The sequence below is a fragment of the Meleagris gallopavo genome, chromosome 15 (assembly GCF_905368555.1).
Source record: "Meleagris gallopavo chromosome 15, MGAL_WU_HG_1.1, whole genome shotgun sequence".
In the NCBI taxonomy this organism is placed as follows: domain Eukaryota; kingdom Metazoa; phylum Chordata; class Aves; order Galliformes; family Phasianidae; genus Meleagris; species Meleagris gallopavo.
This window is the reverse complement of record NC_139418.1, coordinates 9,881,910-9,905,940: the sequence shown is the minus strand read 5'-3', so window position 1 is coordinate 9,905,940 and position 24,031 is coordinate 9,881,910. Positions and strand designations below refer to the sequence as shown.

The 24,031-nt window shown below is 53.9% G+C and overlaps 2 protein-coding genes across 2 annotated transcripts in view; both read right to left on the bottom strand.

Moving 5' to 3' along the window:
* Window positions 1-19: 19 nt before the first annotated feature.
* HK3 (hexokinase 3) lies at window positions 20-5,191 on the bottom strand. The gene is made up of 20 exons (XM_085236306.1): window positions 4,829-5,191; window positions 4,525-4,704; window positions 4,381-4,435; window positions 4,154-4,316; window positions 3,770-3,918; window positions 3,575-3,694; window positions 3,399-3,494; window positions 3,223-3,322; window positions 2,967-3,150; window positions 2,691-2,846; window positions 2,377-2,610; window positions 2,001-2,305; window positions 1,785-1,924; window positions 1,546-1,665; window positions 1,362-1,457; window positions 1,142-1,241; window positions 851-1,034; window positions 617-772; window positions 267-500; window positions 20-183 (listed from the first exon to the last, which is right to left on the bottom strand). Exons 1-20 carry the CDS (start codon window positions 5,050-5,052, stop codon window positions 36-38), a joined length of 3,144 nt encoding a protein of 1,047 aa, XP_085092432.1. The 5' UTR covers window positions 5,053-5,191; the 3' UTR covers window positions 20-35.
* A 55-nt stretch (window positions 5,192-5,246) lies between these two features.
* UIMC1 (ubiquitin interaction motif containing 1) overlaps window positions 5,247-24,031 on the bottom strand; it is a 33,256-nt gene continuing 14,471 nt past the window's right edge. Inside the window, exons 5-14 of the mRNA XM_085236932.1 lie at window positions 22,865-24,019; window positions 19,548-19,612; window positions 17,610-17,698; window positions 16,671-16,750; window positions 13,354-13,513; window positions 8,807-8,885; window positions 7,182-7,302; window positions 5,878-5,941; window positions 5,385-5,588; window positions 5,247-5,278 (exon numbers count right to left, since the gene is read on the bottom strand). Coding sequence (XP_085093058.1) covers window positions 5,247-5,278; window positions 5,385-5,588; window positions 5,878-5,941; window positions 7,182-7,302; window positions 8,807-8,885; window positions 13,354-13,513; window positions 16,671-16,750; window positions 17,610-17,698; window positions 19,548-19,612; window positions 22,865-24,019 — 2,049 coding nt within the window. The remainder of the gene's footprint in view (window positions 5,279-5,384; window positions 5,589-5,877; window positions 5,942-7,181; window positions 7,303-8,806; window positions 8,886-13,353; window positions 13,514-16,670; window positions 16,751-17,609; window positions 17,699-19,547; window positions 19,613-22,864; window positions 24,020-24,031) is intronic.

Here is a 24,031-nt window from a genome sequence, read left to right as displayed (position 1 = left end):
CATCCTGGGAACTCACAGGTGCAGAGCAAAGCCTTTTATTGTGGGGAGGAGGGGTCATCCCCACGACATGCCACCGCCGCCACCAGTGCGGCCCCTTTCCCCGAGCCATCTTCCGACTGCAGGAAGGTGACATTGCAGCGGGGCGCGAGTTCCTGCAGCATCTGCTGGAGGTTCTGGGAGAAGCTGTAGGGAATGACAGCAGCTGAGTGCCACGGGGACTGCCCCACACCCCCCATAGGGCACGGGTACCCGGTGAGCGCGCTCACTGTGGGTGCATCTTGTACAAAGTGCCATCCACCCCCACGGTGACGGTGAGCTGCTCCAGGCCGCGGCTTTCCCTCATCTTCTCCACCACGGCGGCCATCCCCGCGGCACAGAGGTGCGCGGCGCGCAGAGACACGGTCTGGCACACCTCCCGCACCAGCGCACTGTCCTCGTAGCTGGCGTCCAGCTCCAGGTTGCTCAGGATGCCCTGCACCTGCACTAGGGCCAACCCGGGGCTGCCCCCACCCAGGGCTGCTGTGAGGAGCGCTGTCACCGTCCCCAGGTGGCGTCCCCTCTTGGGGTGCTGCCTGGAGACCTGGGCTACGGGAACACGTAGGATTGCAGCACTTACGTCTCAATGGTGGAAAGGAACTTGGTCTGGAAGATGTCCTTGTTCTGCAGCTTGTGGGACGACTTGCCGCAGAACAGGACCTGCTCCTCCACCAGCGCCAGCAGGATCTGCCGCACGATCTCACCCAGGTACATGCCGCTGATGAGCTTCTCAAACCTGCTCCGGGCACAGCCCTGCTGCCTCAGTGCCCCCAGCACCCCATAGCACCCTGCCTATCCCACAGCCATCACCTACTTCTGCTTGCCCGCATTGATGCTTTTCTCATCCACCAGCCGGTCGAAGCTGGTGAAGAAGTCATCCAGGCAGCCGTTGTCCCCGAAAGCGCCCCACTCCATGTTGATGCACATGCGACCCTCATCCCCATCCATGGTGCCCACCTTTGCCCTCTCTTCCATGTAGCAGGTGTTGGTCCCTGTCCCTGCAACCCAGCACCAGTGTCTCTCACCAGTCCCAGCCTGGCACCCACAGCTACACGGTTTGGGGTGAGCAGTGGGGAACCCCAGGGAAGGCAGAGGTGTTCCTCACCGACAATGAGGCCAATTTCACATTTGGGGTCATGGTAGCCACAGGCCATCATGGTCCCCACAGTGTCATTCACCACAGCCACCACCTTCAGCGCCATGTGCTGCAAACAGGAGATGGGGACACGTGGCTCAGCAGCACTGATGGCTCTGCCTGGTGTCCCCAGCGGGGTGCAGGGTGGCAACACCAAGCTCAGGGGACAGATCCCCCAGCCCTTTCCCACCTGTTTGCGCTGTGCAGCTTCCCGCAGCATCTGAACCACATCCTGCCCTACACAGCCAGAGGCACTGAAGCCTTTGGTCCAGTTCAGCAGCACAGCCTGTAGGGAGATGAGCAGGGCAGCCCCCGTGGGCAGCATCCTACCCCAGCCCCCTCCCCACGCCCCGAGGCCAGAGCTGCCCCCTCACTTTGTCCAGGCCCAGCTGCTGGCAGGGGAAGGAGAAGGTGAAGCCAAGTGGCAGGACCTCACCCATCAGCCCCTGCTTCATCTGGAAGTCCATGATGCACTCCATGATGTGGTTGAAGAGCTGTGGGGAGAGGCTGCGGTCAGACTGGGGGGATGCAGGGTGGGGGATCTCTCCCACCCCATGTCTGGTGGCACAGAGGTAGCTCCCATCCCTCGCCCTGTCCCTGCGTGCTGCCCCACCGCCTCGCCGGTGCCCTGCATGATGGCCGTGGGGATGACGTAGATCTCATTGATGATGTCGATGTTGTCCTCTGCCACGTGCACCACCAGCACACGGAAATTGGTCCCTCCCAGGTCCAGCGCCAAGAATTTTCCTCTCTCTGTGGGGAGCATATAGGGGAAGTAGGACCACAGAACCCCCAGCAGGACCTTTCCCTACTGTACCCCATCCCTCACCGGTGCCGTCAGGTGTGTGGCACACATAGGTGGGCAGCATACGGAGGGAGGACTCAGCGTTTCTCTCCCGGTCCAACCCGCGCTCCATCTCCTGTCTCATCAGTGCCTGCACGCGCTGCAAGTCGGCACGGCTGAGCCGCAGTGGGGCCAGCAGCCGCTCCACCTTGTTCCGCTGTGCCACCATGCGCAGAGCCACCGCCGTCACCATGGCCGCCCCCAGCCCGCTGACATCGGCTGAGGGCATGAGGTTGGCCGCACACTCAGGGGCCAGCAGCCCCACCACGCTGCGCAGGATCTCACCAAACCTACGGGCAGGAAGAGGACGGTGAGGCCAGGCACGAGGCATCGCGTGGCCAGGAGCCCGATGTCCCCTCACCTGGTGCTGGTGTGGTACAGCCCGCCATCCACCCCGACGTTGACCACCAGCCGCTCCAGCTGCCGGCTGCGGCACATGTGGCTGAGCACGGCCGCCAGGCCCGTGGCACTGAACGCAGCAGCACGGCTCACCACCGCCCGGCACAGCTGCTGCACCCGACAGCAGTCCCGCTCGCTGGGCTGCAGCCCCAGAGCCTCCAGTATGCCCTGAGCCTTGGCCATGCCATCCTCGTTGCTGCAAAGGAGAGAAGTGTGCTGGCTCGTGGAGCTGATTGCTTGGGGAGTGGGCACCCACCTGTGGCTCTGGGCACTCACTCCATGATTTCCAGGACCTGCTGGGTTGTCAGCACAGCTTTGGTCGCCAGGATGGAGATGTTTTTCCCGATGAAGAGTGCTTGCTCGGAGGCCAGCATGAGCATGGCGTGCCGCACAATCTCCCCCAGATACAGGCTGCCCACCAGCTTCTCAAACCTGTGTGCGGCAGGGTGTCACCTCCTTCCCTGGGCACAACCCTCAGCCCTTTGGGAGCAGCACAATGGCAGGGCACAACGTGCCCACGGGGAGCCCCGGGACCTTTTTCTAGCAGCACACCTCCTCTCCCCAGGGTTGGAGGACTCCTGGTCCACACGGTGATCATAGGGGGTCAGCATGTCATCCAGTGCGCCGTCGTCCCCCAGGCAGCCCCACTCACTGTTGATACACATCCGCCCGCTGGTCACCTCTGCCATCTCCAAGAGGTGTGACTCGGCCATGAAGCAGCAGTTGGTGCCCGAATCTGCAGGATCGAGGAGGGCTGAGCATCACCATGGCCCCCAGCCCCGTCACAACCCCCAGCCCCACTGCTCACCCACAACCAAGGCGATCTCACAAGGTTTCTCCCGTGTGCTGCACGTCATCATGGTGCCCACCGTGTCGTTCAGCAGGGCCACCACATCCACGTGGCAGAGCTGCCCGGGAGCGTGGCATCATCAGCTCCTCTGCGTGGGACAGCCCACCCAGCCGGGACCCCCACCCAGCACCCACCTCCTGCTTGCTGATGGCCGCCTGCAGCAGCTGCACCACATCCTTCCCCTCCACGTCAGTGCATCGGAAGCCCTTGGACCAGGAGATGAGTTCTGCCTGCGGAGAGCACGTGGACGAGGCGTCGTCCCCCGGCACAGCGGGGAGCAGAGGCGGCCTCAGCACAGGGCGGTGCTCACCTTGTCCAGTCCCGTCTGCCTACAGCTGAACGGGAAGATGAAGCCCAGGGGCAGGCGGTGCTGGGGATTGCCGATTTCCTCCAGGAAACTCTTCACGCATTGCGCGATGAAGTCAAAGAGCTGTGAAGGCACGGCACGGGTGGGCAGCTGCTCCCCTACCCCGAGAGCCCCCAGCGCAGTGCCCGCCGCCTATACCGCTTCCCCGGAGCCCTGCGGGATGTCCTCCGGCATCTCAAAGACGTGGTACATCAGCTGTGGGCTCTGGTTTCCGTCGCCCGTGAGGGTAACCCAGAGGACGCGGACGTGGCTCTGGCACAGCTCCGCCACCAGCACGTCGCCGCTCTCTACAGAGGAGCACAGACAGGCAGGATCAGGCAGACCCCGGCTCCCAGCGCCACAGCCTCTCCCTGCCCCATCCCGATGCTCGTGGTGGGGCGGCAGTTCCCAGCAGGGACCACCGCAGGGCCCGAGGGAAGGGCTCCCAGCCTCACAGGAGCAGCTCCCGGCCCCGTGAGCAGCACGAGGATCCCGTTCCCATCGCACTCATCCCCGGCACCGCATCCAGCAGAGCCGTCTCACCGGTGCCATCGGGTGTGGAGCAGATGAAGGTGGGCAGCATCCGCATGGTGGAACGTCCCCCGCTCCGCTGGCTCAGCCCCTGCTCCAGGGCCTCCAGCACGCGGCCCTTCACCTCCTGCAGCTTCTCCAGCGTCGGAGTGAGCGCCAGCAGCGCCCGCTGTACCTGCGGGCGGCTCGTTAGAGCTGCGGACACCTCTCCGTGCACACGGGGCAGGGACGGAACTTACCGGCGTGCAGGAGGGGCCCCTGTCCTGAGCTCCCAGCTGGAGGCTCCCCGGGGGCCTGCACGGAGGGAGCAATGGCAGCGCTGAGCCCCGGCTGAGACCCCGCACCGGGGCTGAGGGTCCCCACCCCGGCTTGTGCCTCCCCACCTCCCCTCCGCATCCCAGCTGCACGTATCCACAGCACTGAGGCTTTGCGGTGTCCCGCGGTCGCTGTCCCGACCCGGCAGCCGGGGGTAGAGGGCACAGCTGTGCCCCACGATGGCGAAGGGGCCGTCGTTGAGGCCGAGCGCCGAAGGGTGCAGCTCCCACATCACCGTGCCCACGCACCTGCAAGAGGCCGGAGGGTGGTCCGTCCCCGGGGAGGGGGCGTTCAAACCGTGGCTGGAGGAGGGGACGGACACAAAAGGAGGGACCCCGCTCGCTCCCCGCCGCCCATCCCACGGCCCCTCACCGATTCAGGGCGGGCGCGGGGAGCAGCCGGCCCCTCCTCTCGGGGCCCACACCCCGCCACTGGAAGGCGTTGGAGCTGCGGGCGGGGGCACCGCTGTCTCGGGGGCCGGACATGGCGGGGGTCCGGCGGCGTTGATGGAACCGGATGGGGGGAGGGCGGTTGCTAACGCCGCTCGCCGTTGCCTCGGCAACAGATGCAGCGCTCGCGGCCCCCCCGCACGCCATTGGGCGGCCCGTATCGCCCCCGGCCAATGCGGACCCACCGCCCCGCGAGCGGAACGGAGACGGGGGGGACGCGGGGCACGCGGCGACGCGCGGTGCGAGCTGCGGGCCGGCAGCGGGCGGCTCCCCCAACCCCTCCCGTCCCTCCCCGTCCCTCGGAGAAAAACGGCACCGCTCCTCCGTCTCTCGCCGCAGTTTCATAAAAACATACATAAATATATTTCCATTTCTCGACCAGAGAGCACAGCGGCACAGGCACCTATAAAACACGCAGTCCCTCCTCCCCGGCGCTCCTGCGCCGACCGTACAAAACGTAGAAAAGAGGGGAGGAGGGCCGAGCTCAGAACTTGCGCTTCCTGCGGCGGCCGGCACGGGCGGGGGGGGGGCCGGCGGGCTGCCCGGGGGGGACACGCCAGAAGGGGGGGGCAGGAGGGAGCACGCGCTGTGCTCGGCCTTCTCCTCATCCTCGGCGCCGTGTGGCAGCGCGGTGGGGTTCCGTTGGTCGTCTATTCCAGGGATGTGGGTCCCCGATTCAGCACCTGCAATAGGAGCATCCATCAGCCTCGGGGCAGCGCCGCGACCTTCACAGAATCACAGATAGGCCAGGGTTGGAAGGGACCTCAAGGATCATGAATCTCCATGACCTTCCCAAAGCCAGGCCACGTGTCCTGCGGGGATGTGGAACAGACCCTCAGCCCCAAAAGGCCCAGCTTCAGGAGCATGCCAGACCTCAGAGCCACCCACCACCAAAGGGAGAGAGAGAGAGAGAGGAGAAGGGATGTTCTGCAGCCCTGAGCCAGCTGGCAGGCACAGAAAGCAGCTTCCCACCTGCAGACTTGCTCTCCGAGAGCTCCAGCACGCTGAGGAGTCCCCTCTTGTGCCTTGCCACAACCTGTAAAGGGAGAAGAGAACACCGTCACAGCACTGTTGTGAGGGGCCCATCCACTCTGGGTGCCCGTGCAGCACAAACCATGGGGCAGCCCTACCACAAGGCAGGTGTTGGTTAACAAAGCAGAGCCCTGCAGAAGAGCAGAGCCACAGCCAGATGAGTAGTGCACAGAAGGGCACTCTTAAGTGCTCCTAAGGGCACACTGCCTGGCTGTGTTCAGCCCTGCTGGCTCAGCAAAGTCCCCTCTCCTGACTGCTCCCTGCCCCAGAGGGCACTGACATCCTCGCTGCCGGGCTGCAGCTGCTGAGCACCCCAGAATGGGTTGTGGCAGGAACCTGCAAGCCCAGTGCTGCCACCAGGAAGCTCTCCCATAGTGTGATCCGTTTCCCACCCACCTCAGCACAAGGCAGAGTCACAAGGAACCCAGAGCGTTGCCAAGCCGTCTCCAAGGGCCTCTGGAATTGGCCCCATCCCCAGTGGCCACGGGCAGGAGCCCCACGCTCAGGTGGCCATAGGGCACAGGGATGGAGTCAAACAGCTCCCAGAGCTGGTCACATGCATGGAGCCATGCCCTAACAGTTCTCTGAGCCACGCAGTGCTTGGCTGTATCCCAGCCAAAATCATCAACCAGAAATCTCATCATTTGCATCTGAATCCCCAAAGGGCTGAGGCCTGTGATGGATTTAAGGGATTATATGAAACTAAGACATCATGTTGCATCTTCATGCTGAGAATCACATTTCTGAGTGCAGGCAAAGCTGCTATGTGAGGGATTTGCCGGCAGGAACCAGTGGGAAGGCTGCAAGGACCCTCCCTACGGGCTGCCACGAGCAGGAGCCGGCACAGCGGGGACCAACACCTGGTGAGGGACTGCATGGCAGCTGCTGCCTGCAGGGCTCCTGCTCCACCCCCAGCACGCCTCCCTGCAGCTCTCCTGAGATGCTCCAGGCACCGAGTGGCTCTTCCCACTTTGTCTCCAAAGCCTTCCCCATGGGAAGGGGATCACGGACAGTCAGATATGCCTGTCACTTGGACATTGCCCTCCACGGTGTCTCTATTCAGCTGAGGAAGGCTGCAGGACCGTGGCTGCTGGCAGCGGGGCTGGCTGGCTGCCTGCTGGAGAGCTTGCTGGCAGCTCTGCTGGATTAGCTCACCCCTGGGACCAGGGACACGGCTCCTGCTGGCAACCCAGCCCCAAACCCAGTGCAAAGCAAAGGAGACAGTCTGCAGGGTGGCCCCTCACCTTGGTGCTTCGCAGCCTCCTGGTTCCCTGAGCTTGCCTAGCAGCCTGGAGGCAGCTGTCCACGTGCCTCTGATATTGCAGCAGTGGCACCAGTGACTTACAGAGGTAGCACTTCTCACACCTGCCAGGCAGGAAAGGACAGAGCACCGCATTAGGATTCACCCTGCGCTGGGCTCCCAGCCACCAGCAGTGACTTTCCTCCTCTGGACCGTGCCACTGAGAAGATGTGTCACCAGATCGGGGCTGGCTCAGTGGGGTCAGGCCAGCACCAATCACAAAGACTGAGTGATTATCGGTTTTCCCTGCCTGCTCCTCTGCATCCTGCTGCTGTAGCAGCGGGACTGTAATCAAATCTGCTCATCTAACTATCTCCAACACTGCTGATTTCTCCCCAGACATAAAGCACCCTGTCAAAATCCACAGAAATGAAGTGCGAGGGCTTTGCAAAAGGGAGTTAAATTCTGCCTGAAAAGCAAACCAAGTGTGTTAAATCAGAGAGACATGTTACCAGGGCTGGATGAACTTGTCTGACTAGTAAATCAAGTCCTTCTCTGCACTGTCTCCATTTTCCAACATGCCATAGCACACACTCCTGCTGCAGGTTGGCACGGGTGCCCTCTCTCTTGCATTGTGCTCCTCAAACCCCCTAATTTGTACAGAAGATGCCCAGGCTCAGGAAAATCAAGTGTGCCTAGGAAGAAAATCAGCCTGGTGAAAGGAGATGGAGGTCAGGCTTGGATTTACACAGCTACCATGCCAGCTCTCAAGAGGGGACCATGCCATGCAGAAGAGGGCACTGGTTCTTCAGGAGAGCATCCACCTGCGGTGCTGCTCAGGAATGGACCGGGAGCCCCCAAGGAGCAGCCCCAGCAGCATCGTGTTCAGTTTGATAAGCAGCTCTCTCCCAGTAAAACTCACTCCAGGCTCCAAAATGCATATGGAGAGCCCCCATCGAGCAAAACTCTGCAGTACTTTTCCCATATTTTCTTTCCAGTCAGTGCTGATTACCCAGATAATGTGTCTAAACAGAAGCTGTCCTCTCTATAATTAGCCTAATTCCATTAGTGATGTTGCCATCCACTGTTTGTAACAGCAAAATTGCTTCCATAGCAGGGATTTTACTGTCAGATCCTCTCTTATGATGCTTTGTGTGGGTGGCAGGAGGAGGGGCTGCATGGGAAGAGATTAAACAAAGCCACTGCTATTCTGAAAGTCTAATTTAATTAAGAATATCACTACAGGTGCCATGTTGACAGCCTCCCCGTCCCGGCCTCCTCTTTTCTCAGGGTTACTGAGCTCCAATCCCCCATAAGAAACCAGCTGAGTTAGCAGCATTTTACAGCTCCCCCCCCCCCAAAGTCAGAGACCACGCACCCTGACCCACCGTGCAGTGGCTGGAAGGAAATTATTGCAAAAATAAACAATCTGAGAACAGCAAATTTCTTTTGTTTTGATATAAACATACGTAGCACTGCGGCAAGAAGCACTGAGTAAAGGCGGTTTCTTAGGGAGATAACACTACAAGGCCAACAGCCAGCATTTGCATGGGGACAAAGACACTTCTGCAGGTACAAGGCGGAACTGGGGCACAGAAACAACGTTGGAGGAGCAGCATACCTACTTACTTGTCAGAACCTGAGGACGTCTGCCTGTTTTCACCACCTGCAGCTTTACTTCGTGACTCTCTCCGACCCCGAGTGAGCACTGGAAGCAAAACAGAAACGGTTACTGCCATCCATCCCCAGCCATCCTGCAGGATGTCCAAACACAGCACCTTTCAATCTTTTTCACTCAGCGCTGCAGTTGAGCGATGCAAAGCGAGACAACTACTGGACTGGGATGGGCAGGATCTTCCTTCCAGCCAAGGGTCAGCTGGACAGTTTTCACAGGGATATGTAAGAAGTTACCTTCCAGGCCTTGAAAGACAGCACGCCGTGTCACACTCCAACCTGTCATCTGACAGAAACTGCTGAACCAACAGCACACAGTTCACAGTCATTTTAAAGTTGACACACAGCAACACAACAGCCTGGCAGAGGAGATGCACCGCTGCTCCAGCATGGCTGCACCGCTCACTGCCAAGGCAAACCCCCTGCCTGCTGCAGGGAGAGCATGGAGGCACCAGCCTGCAGGTTGGGTAGAAGGAGGAAGTCTTGCTGGGAAGAGAAGTTTACAACATTCAGCCCTGCAGGCCATCAGTTCTCCTTTCCCATGCAAAATAGAGGGGATCTTTACTACTGCCTGCACACAGCTCTGGATGAAGAGTCGCACCGGCACTGCTCTCCAATGGCTGCAGGGAAGAACCAGAGAATCACAGAATGCCCCAAGTTGGAAGGCACCTATAAGGATCTGTAGGTGGCCAGAGAGACCCCAGCCCCACCAGCATGCTGACAGCAGGTCTGACAGTTTCTGCTCTTTTCACACGCCTGAGCAGCCCTTCCAAACCTGCTCTCTGGGCATTTGCAGGGAGCACGTCTAAATGTTGTCTCTTTCAGCTGAGTTCCTCTCAGCATATCTCTGTTGACACACCACCAGCAAAGATCCTTAGGGAGCACATCAGACAGCTTAGCTTGCTCCACCAGGGACATCCAAGACTCCAGCTCCATAGCAGCAGACGTGGGACACGGGAGCAATGCATGGAGCTGTTGCACCGCCCAGAAAAATCACCTGCCATACTGTGTGCAACCGGAGAGGCCGGAGTCCAAGCTACAGGCAAGGCAAAGCTGTGATTGTTGGCTCATCAGCTGTGATGAAGATGAGAAGGCACAAAATTTTGTGCAGCACGAAGGAAATCCTTCAGAGTTTTAGCAAAATTCCCTTTCCAGATCATTCCTGGGCTGCGGGCATTGTCTCATGGGCGACGGCTGATTCCAGCAGCTCATTTCTCACAGGCAGACGTCTCATTGACTTGGCCTGGCCCAGATTGAAGTGGCAGCCTGATGAGGAGGACTGATGGCCACAGCTAGCCCCCAGCCACCTAGCATGCCCGCAGCCCCACCAACATGCATTTGACAGCGTGCTGAAAGCTGCTCTCTGAAGCAGCGTGCACTTGTTAATATTCCTTTAGCACTGTTTCGGGAGCCTCGTGCACTAGCTCAGGTGTTAATCAGTTCTATTTTCTTTCAAAAGCAGCGAACACATCTGGCATAATGGGCCCATTAGAGATCTCTGGGACCAGCTTGCAGATGCCTGGGGAGGACCCCCAGCTGCGATGCTGACAGCAGAAGTGTGGGGCGGAGAATGGGGACAGCGGTGCCAGCGGCTCTGAGGCACAGCAGGGCTGGCCCCCACTGTCTGCACCCTTGGGAGCGCTGGTGAGGACAGCCCTGCCAACACACACCAGCCCCCTTCCCCTGCTCTCCCTACCAGCCACACTGCTTTACGTGCAGGACCCAGCAGTGGCAGGATTCCCGGCATCTTGTCTTTAAGAAGTGGTGAAGCTTTTCTCTGCATCCATCCCACTGCTCTTTGTATTAGTGTCACTTTATTAATGTCATGAGGTTTTTAACTGCACCAGCACTGCTGCTGCTGTTGCTCTGAAGATTGACAGCTGCACCAAGTTGTACTGGGACTTGGGGAAGGAGGAATATACCAAATCCTCATCTTCCCAGGCTCAGGTGGGAACTGGGAAGATGGGAGTGCATCAGCGGAGGACGATGGGAACAGTGTGTTTGATGTGCTCAGTACCAGCCAAGGCTCACATCCAGAGGGAAACCGGCAGCTTCAAGCAGGGCAGCGGCAGGCAATGGCTCGGCAGCTCCGTGGAGATCCTCTCACACATGTAAGCCCTTCAGCTGGCTGCGGGAAGGAGGAAGGAGCTGGAACAACGTTTCCACCGCTTCACTCGTTCACTTGGAATTAGCAGCAGTCACTGAGCTGGAAACCTGAGATGTGAGCCTCCCTCGGCCTAATGCCACAGCTAAAGCAACAGCAGGCCCTTCCTTTTTTGACCACAAGAAAATGGAAACTCATGATGAGATTTTCGTACTGCCCAAGCGTGTGGTGGTCTGGGCACCCAGCCAGGGCAACCACGGACATCTGCAAGGGAAGGAACCATAGCCCCTCTTGCCCAGCTACTTCACTGGAAAGCCTCTCCTTAAATACCAGCAGCCTGAGCTGGCCTCTTTATACAAAACACTGAAAGATTTTCTTCCCCCCCCCCCATGCATTAACTTTACCACTGAATGTTATCTTAGCTAAAGGTGCCAACATGACAGCTCTGGAAGCATAGTTCTTTTGTCCCTGCACAGATGCATCAAGCTACTGTCTCACCTCTGGTGAACTAAACCCCTATGAGTTCATCCCAAATCCTGCTGATCAGTCCATCAAATGGAACCTTTCTGTCTGTCCTTGTCTACTCACTGGGAACTGCAGTGAGGTGCCCTACAAGCCAAAGGCATCACTGTACCTCTCCTCCGTGTTGTTTTCTCCTCCAGGCTCAAGTGCACAGCTCAGAGCACAGGGAACCATATGAAGAGCCTTGGTCTGAGCAACACAAGCATTATGGCTAGTAAATTTGGTCTGTACAGTGAAAATATTAGAATAACTGGCAATGGAAAACCCAAATTCCTGTGATTTTGTCCCAGAACCATTGCTCAGCTTAGAGCCATTATTGTAGACCAAGATCTCCATTATTTGAGGCTAGTTTTCTTTCAGGGGGAATTGTTCTGAACAAGGCAGAATAGCAGCAGAGCAATTCCAAAATAGCCACCCTTACAATCATCCCTAGGGAGACCAGTCTGGAGGCAGAGTGGAAAGGCCAGCCTTGAACTCTGCCCTGCTAAAAGCCAACACCAAAGGAATGAACAAATTCTCTTGCACAGCCAAGAAGTTCTAAGCCTTCTCCTGATCACAGACAGGATTCCCAGGATCAATGGATACACTCACAATCCAGGCACACTTGGGACCAGCTTACCATGGGGCCAAAGGTGCTTTCTGCTGAAAACTGCTCCGCTTTGTAGTGCAGATAAGACCTTTATCAGGATGGGAGACAAACTGTGACAATTCACGATTTGCCCCTTTGCTTTAGGAGCTGGTTTGTGCCTGCGGAGAGAACTCCCCACCAGGATTCAGCGTGCACAGTATCAGCTGCTACTCTGGCTCATGTTATCTTAAAAGGACCCATGTCACATCCCCAGTGATTCTGTATAACAGGGACCACATATTTTAAAGCTACATCAATTCTGCATTAAGATTACAGGGTGAAACTTCTTCCTACTAGAGGAATGTACATGTTACAGTTCTCGTATCAGCTCTGATTTGCTCAAATTGCTCAAACATCACAGATTTAGGCTGTATTTAATAACCCAGCATGTAACTGAAAATTATATATTCACAACCTGAAAAGTTAATCTTATTACAAGCTACCACTTTGATATTACCTGACATTGTGCTAACACAGACTTTACATTTCAAGCAGCAGCTAAAACATAACTTATTGAATACATTGATAACCAACTGATGTATTTGTTCAGTTAAGCTCTACAAAGGTTGGCTACGGAAATCTGACACAGAGAAGGCTGCAAAGAGGATTTAATATGGACATTCTGACCACACTTCTCTGCCTCACTCTTCACATAAAGGAGAAAAAACTGAGCTCCCAAATCAATAGCTATCATTTTGCAATTTTGGAGGAACGAGAGGAAAACTTTCCTGCAATGCCTTCCTGCTGAACAAGCCATTTTTGCACACGCAAATGTCAGACTCATTGCACAGCAGAAGCTGTACTTGGAGCATTACAGAACATTCTCATTTCTTGAGAGCCCTGAAGGATGCTCACCCGAATGGCTCTGGAAGTGCCATTTTCTACCACTGGCAAATTCTGTGCAGTTCCTCTCACAATATGAAATAGATGTGTCTTGGTAGTACTGTGTGAAGTAGCCAGGGCTACATACTTGTGCAATAATACAGATCTTCCAAAGGACTAACAATGTGGCCAGTTATGAAAGACATCACAGAGATCTCTGTGAGGAAGGCTCTAGAAACTTCCAAAGTCTCCAATAACGTTCTCCTGACCAGCCCAGAGATGAACCAAGGCAGGGCAGACAAACCTAACTTGCCACATCACACACAAATACCCTGAGAGGAACAGGACTCCAGCACCCAGCTGCAAGCAGCAGGAAAGGGGGGACCAGCACAGAGAGCAGATGTGCAGACACAGCACATGGCAGACCTGGGCTGTCCGTGGCAGCATCCTCTCCCACGATGCCATTGCAGTACATGGCGTGCAGCTCGATCTCCGCAGCAGGGAAGCCTCGGTCACACAGTGGGCACGGAACGTGGTCAGCAGCCGTGTCGTTGCCCTCAGATAGAGCACTGCCATCTCCACCAGCCTATAGAAGTAGAGGGAAAAGAGACAGCCGTGTTTCTCTCTCTCTTTTTTTTTTTTTTTTGGTAACTGCAGAGCTGGAGCTGCTCACCTTCCCATAAAGTCATTTTTTCTTGGAAAGTTTTATTTTCTCTTCTTCATACACAGGTCAGAAATAAGACCACTGCCTGAGTAAACTGCAGGGCTCTAATACCTAATTCTTCTTTCAAAGGCAGTGTGTCCTGCTGAATCACGGTGACACCTCCCTGCATAGCCGTGCACACCACTTAAGGCAAACATCACCTACACTACTGCTGAAAAATGGCAAGGCTTCCATTAATCAGGAAAGCTCAGAAGCGAAACTGATGGGAAATTCATGGGGCAAAGCGGGAGTTCAACACCTGACTTGCGCTCATCAGTTCCTGGACATGATCCACACTACAGAGGCTGGGCTGTCTGGGAACACTCCTCTGGGATGAAAGAAAGCTGCAGGGTCTCAGATCCTGGGGTGTTCCTCCACCTCCTCCAGAGGACACTGCTCAGAGGGGAAACAGAGCACGGAGAGAGGTAGCCCACATCACACAACACTGCTAACCAGGGCATTTCGCCAGGGCAAAATGTCACCACTCGTGTTTGTTCGCTGGGTGCCACTCTCACTTACCAGCACTGTCTTTTTGCATTGGTTACACAGCTGCAAAGGTGCTCTGCTACACACCCACGGAGACACAGACTGCTCCCTACGCTGTGCATGTTTCCAAGACACAGCAGACTGCTGCCATATCACTCACAATTAGATCTCTGCCTAGTCAGGCTTGCTACAAAATCTCTTCCTATTTAAGAAAGAGCCATTTTTCCCCCCATTAAAATAAATATTTCAATATTAACCATGTAGAAGAAACCTGAAGGGAAATAATAAAGGAGAGCTCGTTGTTCTTGGGGCTAAGCAGAGACATGCAGCCACTATGCAGTAAAACTGCTGCCTGCATCCCTTCAGCGGTGTAATTTCAGGGAAGCAGTAACCAGAGCCAGCCAAGACGCTCGGTGCTGCTGGAGCACGTTGTCACACGGAACACTGCTTTGCCAAACGAGGGTCTGATCCTGAGCATCCATTCTCATTTTTATGTCCCAAAGGGAAGGACGGGGCTTTGTTGACTCAGAGGAGCGGTGCAAGAAATAGCACGATGGGGTCTTAGACTGAGAATCAAGTCAGAAAACTCATTTCTCCGCAACGCTGTCTGACAGGCTATGGGACTGACCCCAAAAACCACGCACTCATTTCCAGGGAGACTCAGCACCAGATTTCTACGGAGGAGTTGCCACCAGAATCCCTCCAGCCAAACGCAAGCTGTTGCAGCGCATCACTCGCAGCATTAGCGTTTGTACCCTGCTCTCACTTCTCAGTGTCACTACATCCTGTGAAGTCCTCACCGCGGCGCGTTACAAAGAGGAGTCATAAAAAGCAGGATGTGTCAACTATGAATGATCAGATCAAACCTGCGTTATTCTGGTCTGACAACGCAGCAAAAAAAGTGATGGGAAAAGCAGCAGACGCTGCTCCTGCTAGCTGCCATTTTTAAATCAGTCTGAGGAGATCACTGATTCCACACACCCTGCCCACCTACATTCGGTGGTAAATCACTAATTTTAAATGGAAATGCAACGTTCTGTAACACAAGACACCAGAGTCCCAAGTCCACGTGTACAAAGCCTTGCGGTGACAGCCTGGAAAACCTCAACTGCAGAGCCCTGTCGGAGGCACAGACTGCTGCCTCTCCTCTTTAGCAGAGAAAATTGCCCATAGGATACAGTGCTTGCAGCCAGCAGCCAGCAACCAGCCAAGAGCGATGCTGGAGGCTGAGCTCAGGAACAAGGCTCCTGTGCCCCAGCTCAGCAGCTGTGACGAAGAGCTCTGTCCCCACGGTCCGTGCTTGCTTCACGCTAACTGCTGATCCATGTGATGGCTGCTTCCCTGCAAGGCTGCAGGCCCAGGGCTGGTACCCGCTGCCAAGGACCACGCTGTGACAATCCCTGGGAAGCGCCGTGCTGCTCACCTCGTGCCCAGCAGCTGTCCAGGTGAAGGTGTAAGACCCAGGGGCACGCTCTGCAAAGCAGCAGGGACAGGTTAATGCCCTGCCGCAGCCAAATGGGTCACGACTGTGCCCTGGGGGCTGAGGATCCAGGGCTGTGCACAGGAGCGCTGCAGTCTCTAATTGACTGAGCAGTGCTCTGAGATACCTGCAGAATGAAAGGCACACGAGAGCAGAACCTGGTTTATTAAGAGGCCTGTGACAATGAGACACGGGAACTGCAGATGCACTGTACAAGCTGCAGGTTTCCAGAGTGAGCTTTCCACAAATGAATCCTCTTGTCAAGAGCTGTATGATTCTGTATTCATGTACCCTGCCAGAGGAGTACTTGGCAACCCCTTTGATATCACTCTCTAAATTAATAGACAAACGGAGTTTTATCAAAAGCAGGAACTGAAGTCAGATGTCGCTACAGTGACAGCTGCAAGGCAATTGCTGCACAGGTGTGACAACACAGGGAAAGCAGCCACACAACAGCGCACATCTGGATTGGGAGGTAAGAGAGTGGCCCTGCCACTGGCTTACTGCTGCTGGGAGCTATCACTGCATATAAATCAGGATTCTGGGGCTCAGCTCATTTTCAGTGGACTTTAAACCAACAGCAGCCTTCAACAACTCCTTATTGTCTTTATCCCAACCTCTTGGAGAGAGTCTTTAGATGCCAATGTCATACAGAGGACTGTAACAGGGCAAAATGTGCCACAATATGTGTGGCTGAGATTTACTGGGACCCCTCTCACAGCTCCTGGGGTCCCTCTGCAATCCTGATCCCCACAGCACTACTCTTCCGACCCTGGACAAGCAACAGTGCTGCTGTTCCTAGTGACAATGTCCTTCAGCACAGCAGTTTGTGCAGCATACAAGAGCAAACTGGAATTTATAACAACACTCCAGCTACAAGGCTGAAAGGCTCCAGATGCAGCTGCACACAGCCCCTAGCCAAAGGGATCGGAACTATGAAGCAGCAGAGGAAGTGGGAAGTGTTTACAAGGATGCCACCCAAGCCCATGCACCCAGCTACCAGCGGGAAGTGCTAGCACAGCCCAGCTGAAGAAAGCAGCACTGGAAATGCTTCCCCAGCTCCAGGCTCTTTACCTGCATGGGTGAATCTTTGCTGACCAAGGGAAGCTCTTCTCTCTCTGGCTCAATGCTTTCCGATGGACTCGGCTGGGTCTCTGCAGAAAGACAGCTCCATGTCAGCACAGGTTTGCGGCCCCCAAACCTTCTTCTCATTTGTTGTTGCAACTTAGGCATTTCACAGCTTCAAACCATTTTTTAGACTTCTCACAAATGTTATCAGACAACGTGCAACAACACAGTTGGATGAGGGGTTAAGAGTCACAGCACAATGGTGTGAGGACAAAGCCACTGCAGCTTTGCAGCTTCATGGGGAGTGAGACCAGACACAGGGAAAGCACGTGGGATGCTTGCTGGGATAGAGACAATGCAAGAACAGTACGCTGCTCTATCTGAGCAGCAAGGCAAACAGCGCTCCCATCTTGCGGTCTTCAGACCTCCATGTTTTCCTTAGCAACAAAACATGCCTCCAAGCACCGCTGCTATGACCTCCACACAGCTGCTCATCAAAAGGAGCAGGCTCTTCGCGAGCTCCTTCCCCCAGAACTCTGAACTGGAAAATCTCAAACATGATAGGAGAGCTCAAGGAAGGAAAAAAAAGCTTTGGCCCCAAACAGGTTTAATTAATTCATGACAAGAATTATTTCAGCGTGCTTTACATATATTGACAGTGAAAAATGTGACAATTTATTGATAACACTGCAGAGAGCACACCTGGCACTTGGGAATCTCTTGTGCCTCTCCAGCAGCCGGCACCTAGCCACCCCCGTGCACAGAACTGGGATGCTGCCTTAGTGGAATAGGGTCCAAAACCAGGGGATCTTACCTGGATAATTCCAGCCTGGATAAACTCGAATTGTTTGATTCGAACAACTTGAAAGTTCTCCCTTTTTCTTTGAATTTTATAAGTGTAAAATTTTCAGTTCAAAACTCAGAACATTCCCAGGTGCCTCTTACCTGGGCAAACAGAGATCTCTTCTTCTGCAGAGTTTTCTCTGGCAATGTCTGGGCTCCTCTTACTGCCAAGTGGGGTCAACATGCAGATGCTGTTCAAAACATAAATGTAATATAAATCTCCAATCCATCAGAGTGACAGCACACACCTGCCTGCCTTGCACAGCTAACACAGCTCTTTCATTTCCAGGTGGTCGTTATTTGCTAGCCAGAAATGATCAGGATAACAGAGAAGAATACTGGTATGAAATGCTGTTCTACACAAACCACTAGAAGAACTTTTTTGGCTTAGAGAGGTCCCTGATAAGAAGACATGAAGGATCAACACCTCACACGGGGGGAACGAGAAAACCTGCTCACAGCTGCGGGACCTTCCTGACTCTTTCTGCTCTTAGCTCTGGGGGCTGTGCAGGTGTTAGCACTGTGCTATCTGCCCTCTGAGGAAGGGAATACTTAGGGGGAAAGGCACAGAGACGCAGCACAACACTGGGCTTCCCTGCAGCAAAGCTGTACCTGCAGGGTGCCGTCCCTCTCCCTTTAACCTTCTCCACTGTTTTTTTTTCCCACCAGCACAACACAATGTCTTTCTGGAGCAGGCAGGCATTGCTGAGCGAGTCTGGCACCCATGCTGACACTCTCAGCATTTTGTATGGCTTCCTGATTAGTCTGATCAAGTATGCAAGAGCACACTTTAAAAACATGAATCCCCATCCTGACAAACAGAAGATTTATTAAGCTCAACCACAGGCCTCAGAGAGGAGAGAACAGCCACCGCTGATTTATGATAAATAACAAAATTCTGATAGGAAATCACAAGTGGCTTTTCTCTCTAAATAAAGCATCTCAGAACATTTGTTATGAATCCAGGCTGAGCGTGTTTTACTCTGTGTCTAACATCAGGGCTCACTTCAAAAGGACTCACACAACACAACTTGCTATGACATTTATGAAATGGGCTAATCAATTTGAAGTCAAACCGCATTTCTTGCTACACCAACTATCTCCAGTAACAAAGCCTATAATCATTTATTAAAACCCCAATCTACCATGCAATGCACACAGCACAGAACAATCAGACCAAGTGGCCTCCAGGAAGCAGAGGGTTTCCTACTCTGCAGATGGATACCAACTATTTGGGCCAATTCTGCCAGATCTAAGGAAAGATGACTGTTCTGAAATGATAAAACCCAGCAAATAAAAGAACCATAAGACTATCCACCCTCTCTTCCAAATTACTCGTTGTTTCCTCTCCCATTCGACCTTCCTCTCTCACAGCCTTTGCTGCTGAGCTGCATCCCACAAGAAGGAAGGGAAGAAAAAAAAAGGCTAGACTTAAATGTGAGGAAAATCATGTTGACTTGTCCCACACCTGTCATCTGCTGAAGTGGCTTTTCTGGAGCACTGCACTCTATCTTTGGCTGATAGGCAGTGCCGTCTGGCTTCCTCCTCCCTGCTTTCCTCTTCAGCAGTACAGCAAGAATATAAAAATACACACAGAAATCCAGTAAACCATTCACTGTGCTGCATATGTGCCTTCAGACAGCCCACGTGACTGCACTGCTCTAACTCACCTTTAGCTCATCTACCCGTCTCTCCAGCTTTACTGTACCATGTCAAATTAGCTGCAGAGGGTAAGGATCAAGTCCTCTTACTTGTACAGTAAGATCTCGCTTGTACAAGGATGCACTTGCACGTTTTATACAGTAAAAACAGTAAGTGATCTCTTCTCCCCAGCTGTGCCTCTCCTCTCTCACACAGTGCTCCAGAGCCGTGTAGTTGCAGGGATGTAAGAGCAGCAGCTGTAGCAGCCCTTTCAGCAAGGTCTGCTGCTGCCAGGCTGGCTTCAGCGAGCCCATGCTTCAAATTGCTCCAGGAGAAAGGATGAATCCACATCTACAGAGCGAGCCCACAGACCCTATGTGCTGAATTACCCCTCCTCACCTCTGTGCAGTTCGCATGGGCTCCCCATCTCCACGCACACCCTCTGTGGACAGCACCTGGGAGGCCTGAAAAGGAAAATTCTGATATTATATAAAACAATGCACACAGCTAACAGGGCTGGACATGCTCTGCTGGGTCACCAAGTTCTGTCCATGGCATGGGTTTTCTTCCAGAAATAGCAAGTATCCATCCTGAACTAGTCAGCTCTTGACTCCATTCCTCCCTTCACTCTGCAATAATGTGTAGCAGATGTGCTCTGGACAGGCTGTGTTCGTCCATTCCCAGGCCAACCCTGTCCATCACCTCCCAGCCCCTGCCTGCTCCCCGTGTCTGAAGTTGGCAGCAATCACAGCCCTTCTACATCTCCATTTGTGCTGAGCTAAACAACCCAGGGCTTAGTGTCCTCCAGCAGCCCTCACCTGCTCCAGCTTAAAATCTATTTGCCTGAGTTTGGGTGACCTGATCAACACATACAGCCGATGTCTGACCACCAGAAGTACTTTTCTGAAATGCGTGTAGATAAGATCTGCTGCATTTTTCTTGGCTCGGAAATCAGCTGTCCTATCAAAGAAAGGGAACAGATTAACCTGCACAATCTACAGCCTGTAAAGCCATGTGCATTTCATCCCATTTTTCATTTACCTCTATGACTCCACTTATTCTTTCCTTTAAAATTTGTTCAAAAGCCTTGTGCACTGCTGAGGTCAGGCTAGCACGCCAGTCATTACCCAGATCCCTTTATTCTCCTTCAGTGTACATATTACACTTGCCATTCTCTAATCAGATGGAATTACAACGCTTTATTAGCAGCCCATGCTGTCAGGCCTGTGATTTCTCATGCCATTTCTCAAAGAAATCCAAAGGATTTTTCTCCCCCTTCCTCTCAGAGCCTGATTACTGCCATAGATTTCAACTTCCATCAGCTCCAGTCCCAAAACAGAGCCTCTTGCCAGATTTCCCTCTGTTTTATCTACATTGTTCTTATTTCTTCACAGCCTAACTCATCATTAACATAAAATACCAACAGCTCCTCCTTTATTTTTATTTATTTATCCGCTGAACTGCAGATATCTTAAAAAATGCCTCTGCCTTGATCACAACACTGCGTCATGCAGCTGTTTTGCGCGGTACGTATGTTTTAAGGTATGGCACTAATTCAGGTCACCAGATTCTAACTCTACAGAACTGGGTCATTTTTCTCTGAATCTGTCAAAAGACCAGGAGGCCCCTGACCTTATTTGAAAAGCTAAGAAGGAACGTGTGCTTGGCACTGAGACTGGTAGGGCAGCTTCCCAGTGATGGGACCAGCAATGACCCATGCTGTGCGGAGGTGGCTTGGTGGCAGGTGCTCACTGCAGTTCTTCTGCACCCTCATTCCTCTGGTACGAGGCATGGGGCTTTCCAAGGGCAGCTGTCAGCCCCCATGGATGTCTCCAGCTCCCGCACACCCCCAAACCTCCCACTGTCCCCCCCAGCAAAACAAACCCTGGTGGCACTGGAGGGTCCCCGGCATCACTTGCAGCAGGGGTCAGTGCTGCCCTGTGTCCCTGCTTTGTCACTGCCGGTGGAATTGGATTTGATAGAGGAAAAAAATGGAGGCGAGGCACAAGCAAACATCAAACATATCGATCTTGCAAGTAAATCACCTGCATTGGCCTCAGCATGTGACTGTGCAGAGAGGCAAAGGGAGAAGGGAGCAGCCTCTCAGGCTTGGACTGATAAGGCAGATGAAAGGGTATTTAGAAATTATTTTCTCCCAAGTAAGTAAAAAGCTGGGAAATTTGGGGCTTGGGCTGCTATTTCAAAGCTCACTCCTCCTCTTGGTTTTTCACCTTACAAATATCAGGAAGACCACATCTGCATACACTGAGAGCTCTCTGAGAGAGCTCTTGTGGTCAGGATGAGTACATTACGAGTTCCCACTCAGCACCACTAAAACCTATTTTCTCCCCAAGAATTAATTAGGCATTAGCACTAAATAGCTCATTAAAAAAAAAAAAAAAAAATATATATATATATACACCCTACAGTTTACACTACTGATTCAAAATTCATGCCCCCCCCAGCTGCTGCTGCTTCTTGAGGGCTTTGGTGCACACATGCACAGATCTGCAGGTACCCCAACCTTCCAGAGAAAAAGGAAAAGACATGGATGAAAAAAAGCAGTTCATCTTAAGGGCTTTTGTATCTATCCAAAAGAAACGGAGGAGGGCCCAAGTCGGCTTCTTCCCTCTGCAGGTCACCTCTAAGGCTTGCTTCAATCCATATCTGCTAAGCCTCAGCCAAAGCACTGTCATGGAAAGTCACTTTTCAGCACAGACTGCTCTGCACTTTTTCTGCAACCAGAAAATGCAGACATGACGTTTTTCTTAAGTGTTCAATATTACAAGACAGAATATAAATATCACAAAACAAGTTAAGTATCTTTCTAACACCAGGGTAAATGATCAAATACACTTGAAAACAGGAACAACAGAGTCGAGGCTTCAGTCGTAGAGAAGATAAAGTTATACAATGATCCGGGAGTGAAGTCATTATGAAAAATGAGGGTTGGAAAAGGCTGACACAAACCTAAAATACAGCAGTAATAAATACTTCATCTGACTTGCAATCTGTTTAAACTTAGCAGTGACAGAAAGCTGCCTTCCGCTCCAACGAGAGCCCTGACGGAGACAGAGGCTGACACCTAGCGTCTAGCAGCCCCAACAAGCAGGCGTGGGGAGAAGGTGCCCGGCCACAGTTACAAGGACAGCGAGCAGTGCTGCTGTGACACAGCACCCTGGGCAGGCAGCACACACGTGCAGCACGGCACTGCCAGCATCCCCCAGCTGCAGGACCATGAGGGGGAAGAGCACCTGCAGGGTGGAGGCACACGAACGCAAACGGACACGTGGATGGAAAAGGGAAGGCTGTGCTGCAAGGACAAAAGCCACGAAGGCACAAAAAGTCTCCATATGGCCGCAGGTTCCTAACTGGTTTACTGGAGCTGCCGGTGGCACACGCTGTCTCTGAGCTCACTGTCCTGACGCCCTGCCAGGCTACACCCCTTGGAGAGGGAAGTGTCAGCTGGAAGTCTTTATCTCAGTGGTGCAGCGATGGACAGCTGCCAGGCTGCATGATGGCCCGACCACTGCGTGCTGCCAATCAGCCTGCAGCCTTCTCCTCTGTCTCTCTCTCACAGTAAGCAGTGTGGTTAGGGAGGAAGCCTCTAAATGTACAAGGAGCACTTATCAGCAGTGCCGACTTTGCAGAAGGGACTGAACCCTAAAATGGAGGGAAGACATGGCTGCTCAACAGCTGCTCAGCAGAGCTCTTACCTGGCAGTAGCTCGTGGTTGGTTCATCATCAGAAGTAGAGTTCTTCTCTTCTTCCACATTGTGCCCTGGACTTTCTGCCTCCCTCTTCTTTGAAGGGAGGAGCCAGGTGATGCTCTCGCAATCCTTCTGAGTGCCTGGATCTCCATCTTCTGTGTCATCAGCAACCCCATTCTCTCTGCTTATCTGCTCTTCTTTCCCGAGCTCATTTTGGCTTAAGGAAGAACTGGGCACAATTGGGTTACCGAACTCCTTCTTATGCAATAGCCGCCTCTGAGCCTGCTTCAAGCTTTTCTGGTAAACCTCCAGCTGACACAAGATGACACTGGTGTACTGGTTGGGGTCCACCCCCTTGGGGCAGAATGGGATTCCCCAGTAATAGTGCACCGTGTCTCTCAGCTCCTCCTTGTGCTTCTCCTCTGCCACATTCAGCATGCAAAGCTCAGGAGAAGAGTCGGACACCTCGTTCTGCTCTGCTTGCTCTGTGGTAACACAGACCATGGCAGCACGCCTGGATTTTTGGGTGTGCTTAGTACCTGCCCCAGCACCACTCATCCTGGGGCTGCCACCCTGCTCTGTGGTACAGCTCTTCAAGAGCTGGGCTGAGCTCCCAGCACTGGTTTCTCCCGCAGAATGGTCAGAGCAGGGCAGGGGCTGCTCCTGTGGTTCGTGGTCTGCTGCTCTGGAAGAGCCTGAGGGGCCTGTGAACAGTCTCCGAGGTGTCAGCCGCCAGGAACCTGAAGGAACCCTGCCAAAGGTGGGACTCAAAGAGATGAGGTCCTCTCTCAGGGTGCTGGGTAACATGTTACTAGAATCATTCCTAGGTGGCGGGGAAGACTTTTCACTTGACCTTGTCAAAGGCTGGCTGTTCCCCGGAGACACGATTATGCTGGATACTAGTGAGCTTTCAACGATTTCCTGGCTTAACCTCCTCAACACTACCAGGGGGCTCCGGGCAACATCCATCTGTCCACTCCCATCAGCTTTGCTGCTTTGTGAGTGGGAGCTGCCCTTGGAGCGAGGGGTGTCAGGGCGAGGCGCCAGGCCTCCCAGGATCCCACAGCCCTCTTGCTCGGCTGGGTGGCTTTGGCCTTGTGTGTCCAGCATTTCCACAGACAACTGCGGGGTTGCACTGGAGGAATCCAAGGGCTGACAGCTCTGAAAGACAAG

Coding starts and splice junctions, on each gene's coding strand:
- HK3 (XM_085236306.1), bottom strand. CDS start 5,052: ATGGCGTGCGGGGGGGCCGCGAGCGCTGCATCTGTTGCCGAGGCAACG. Junction 4,436..4,524: donor AGCTGGGATGCGGAGGGGAG/GTGGGGAGGCAC, acceptor CCCTCCGTGCAG/GCCCCCGGGGAGCCTCCAGC. Junction 1,458..1,545: donor AGCAGCTGGGCCTGGACAAA/GTGAGGGGGCAG, acceptor ATCTCCCTACAG/GCTGTGCTGCTGAACTGGAC.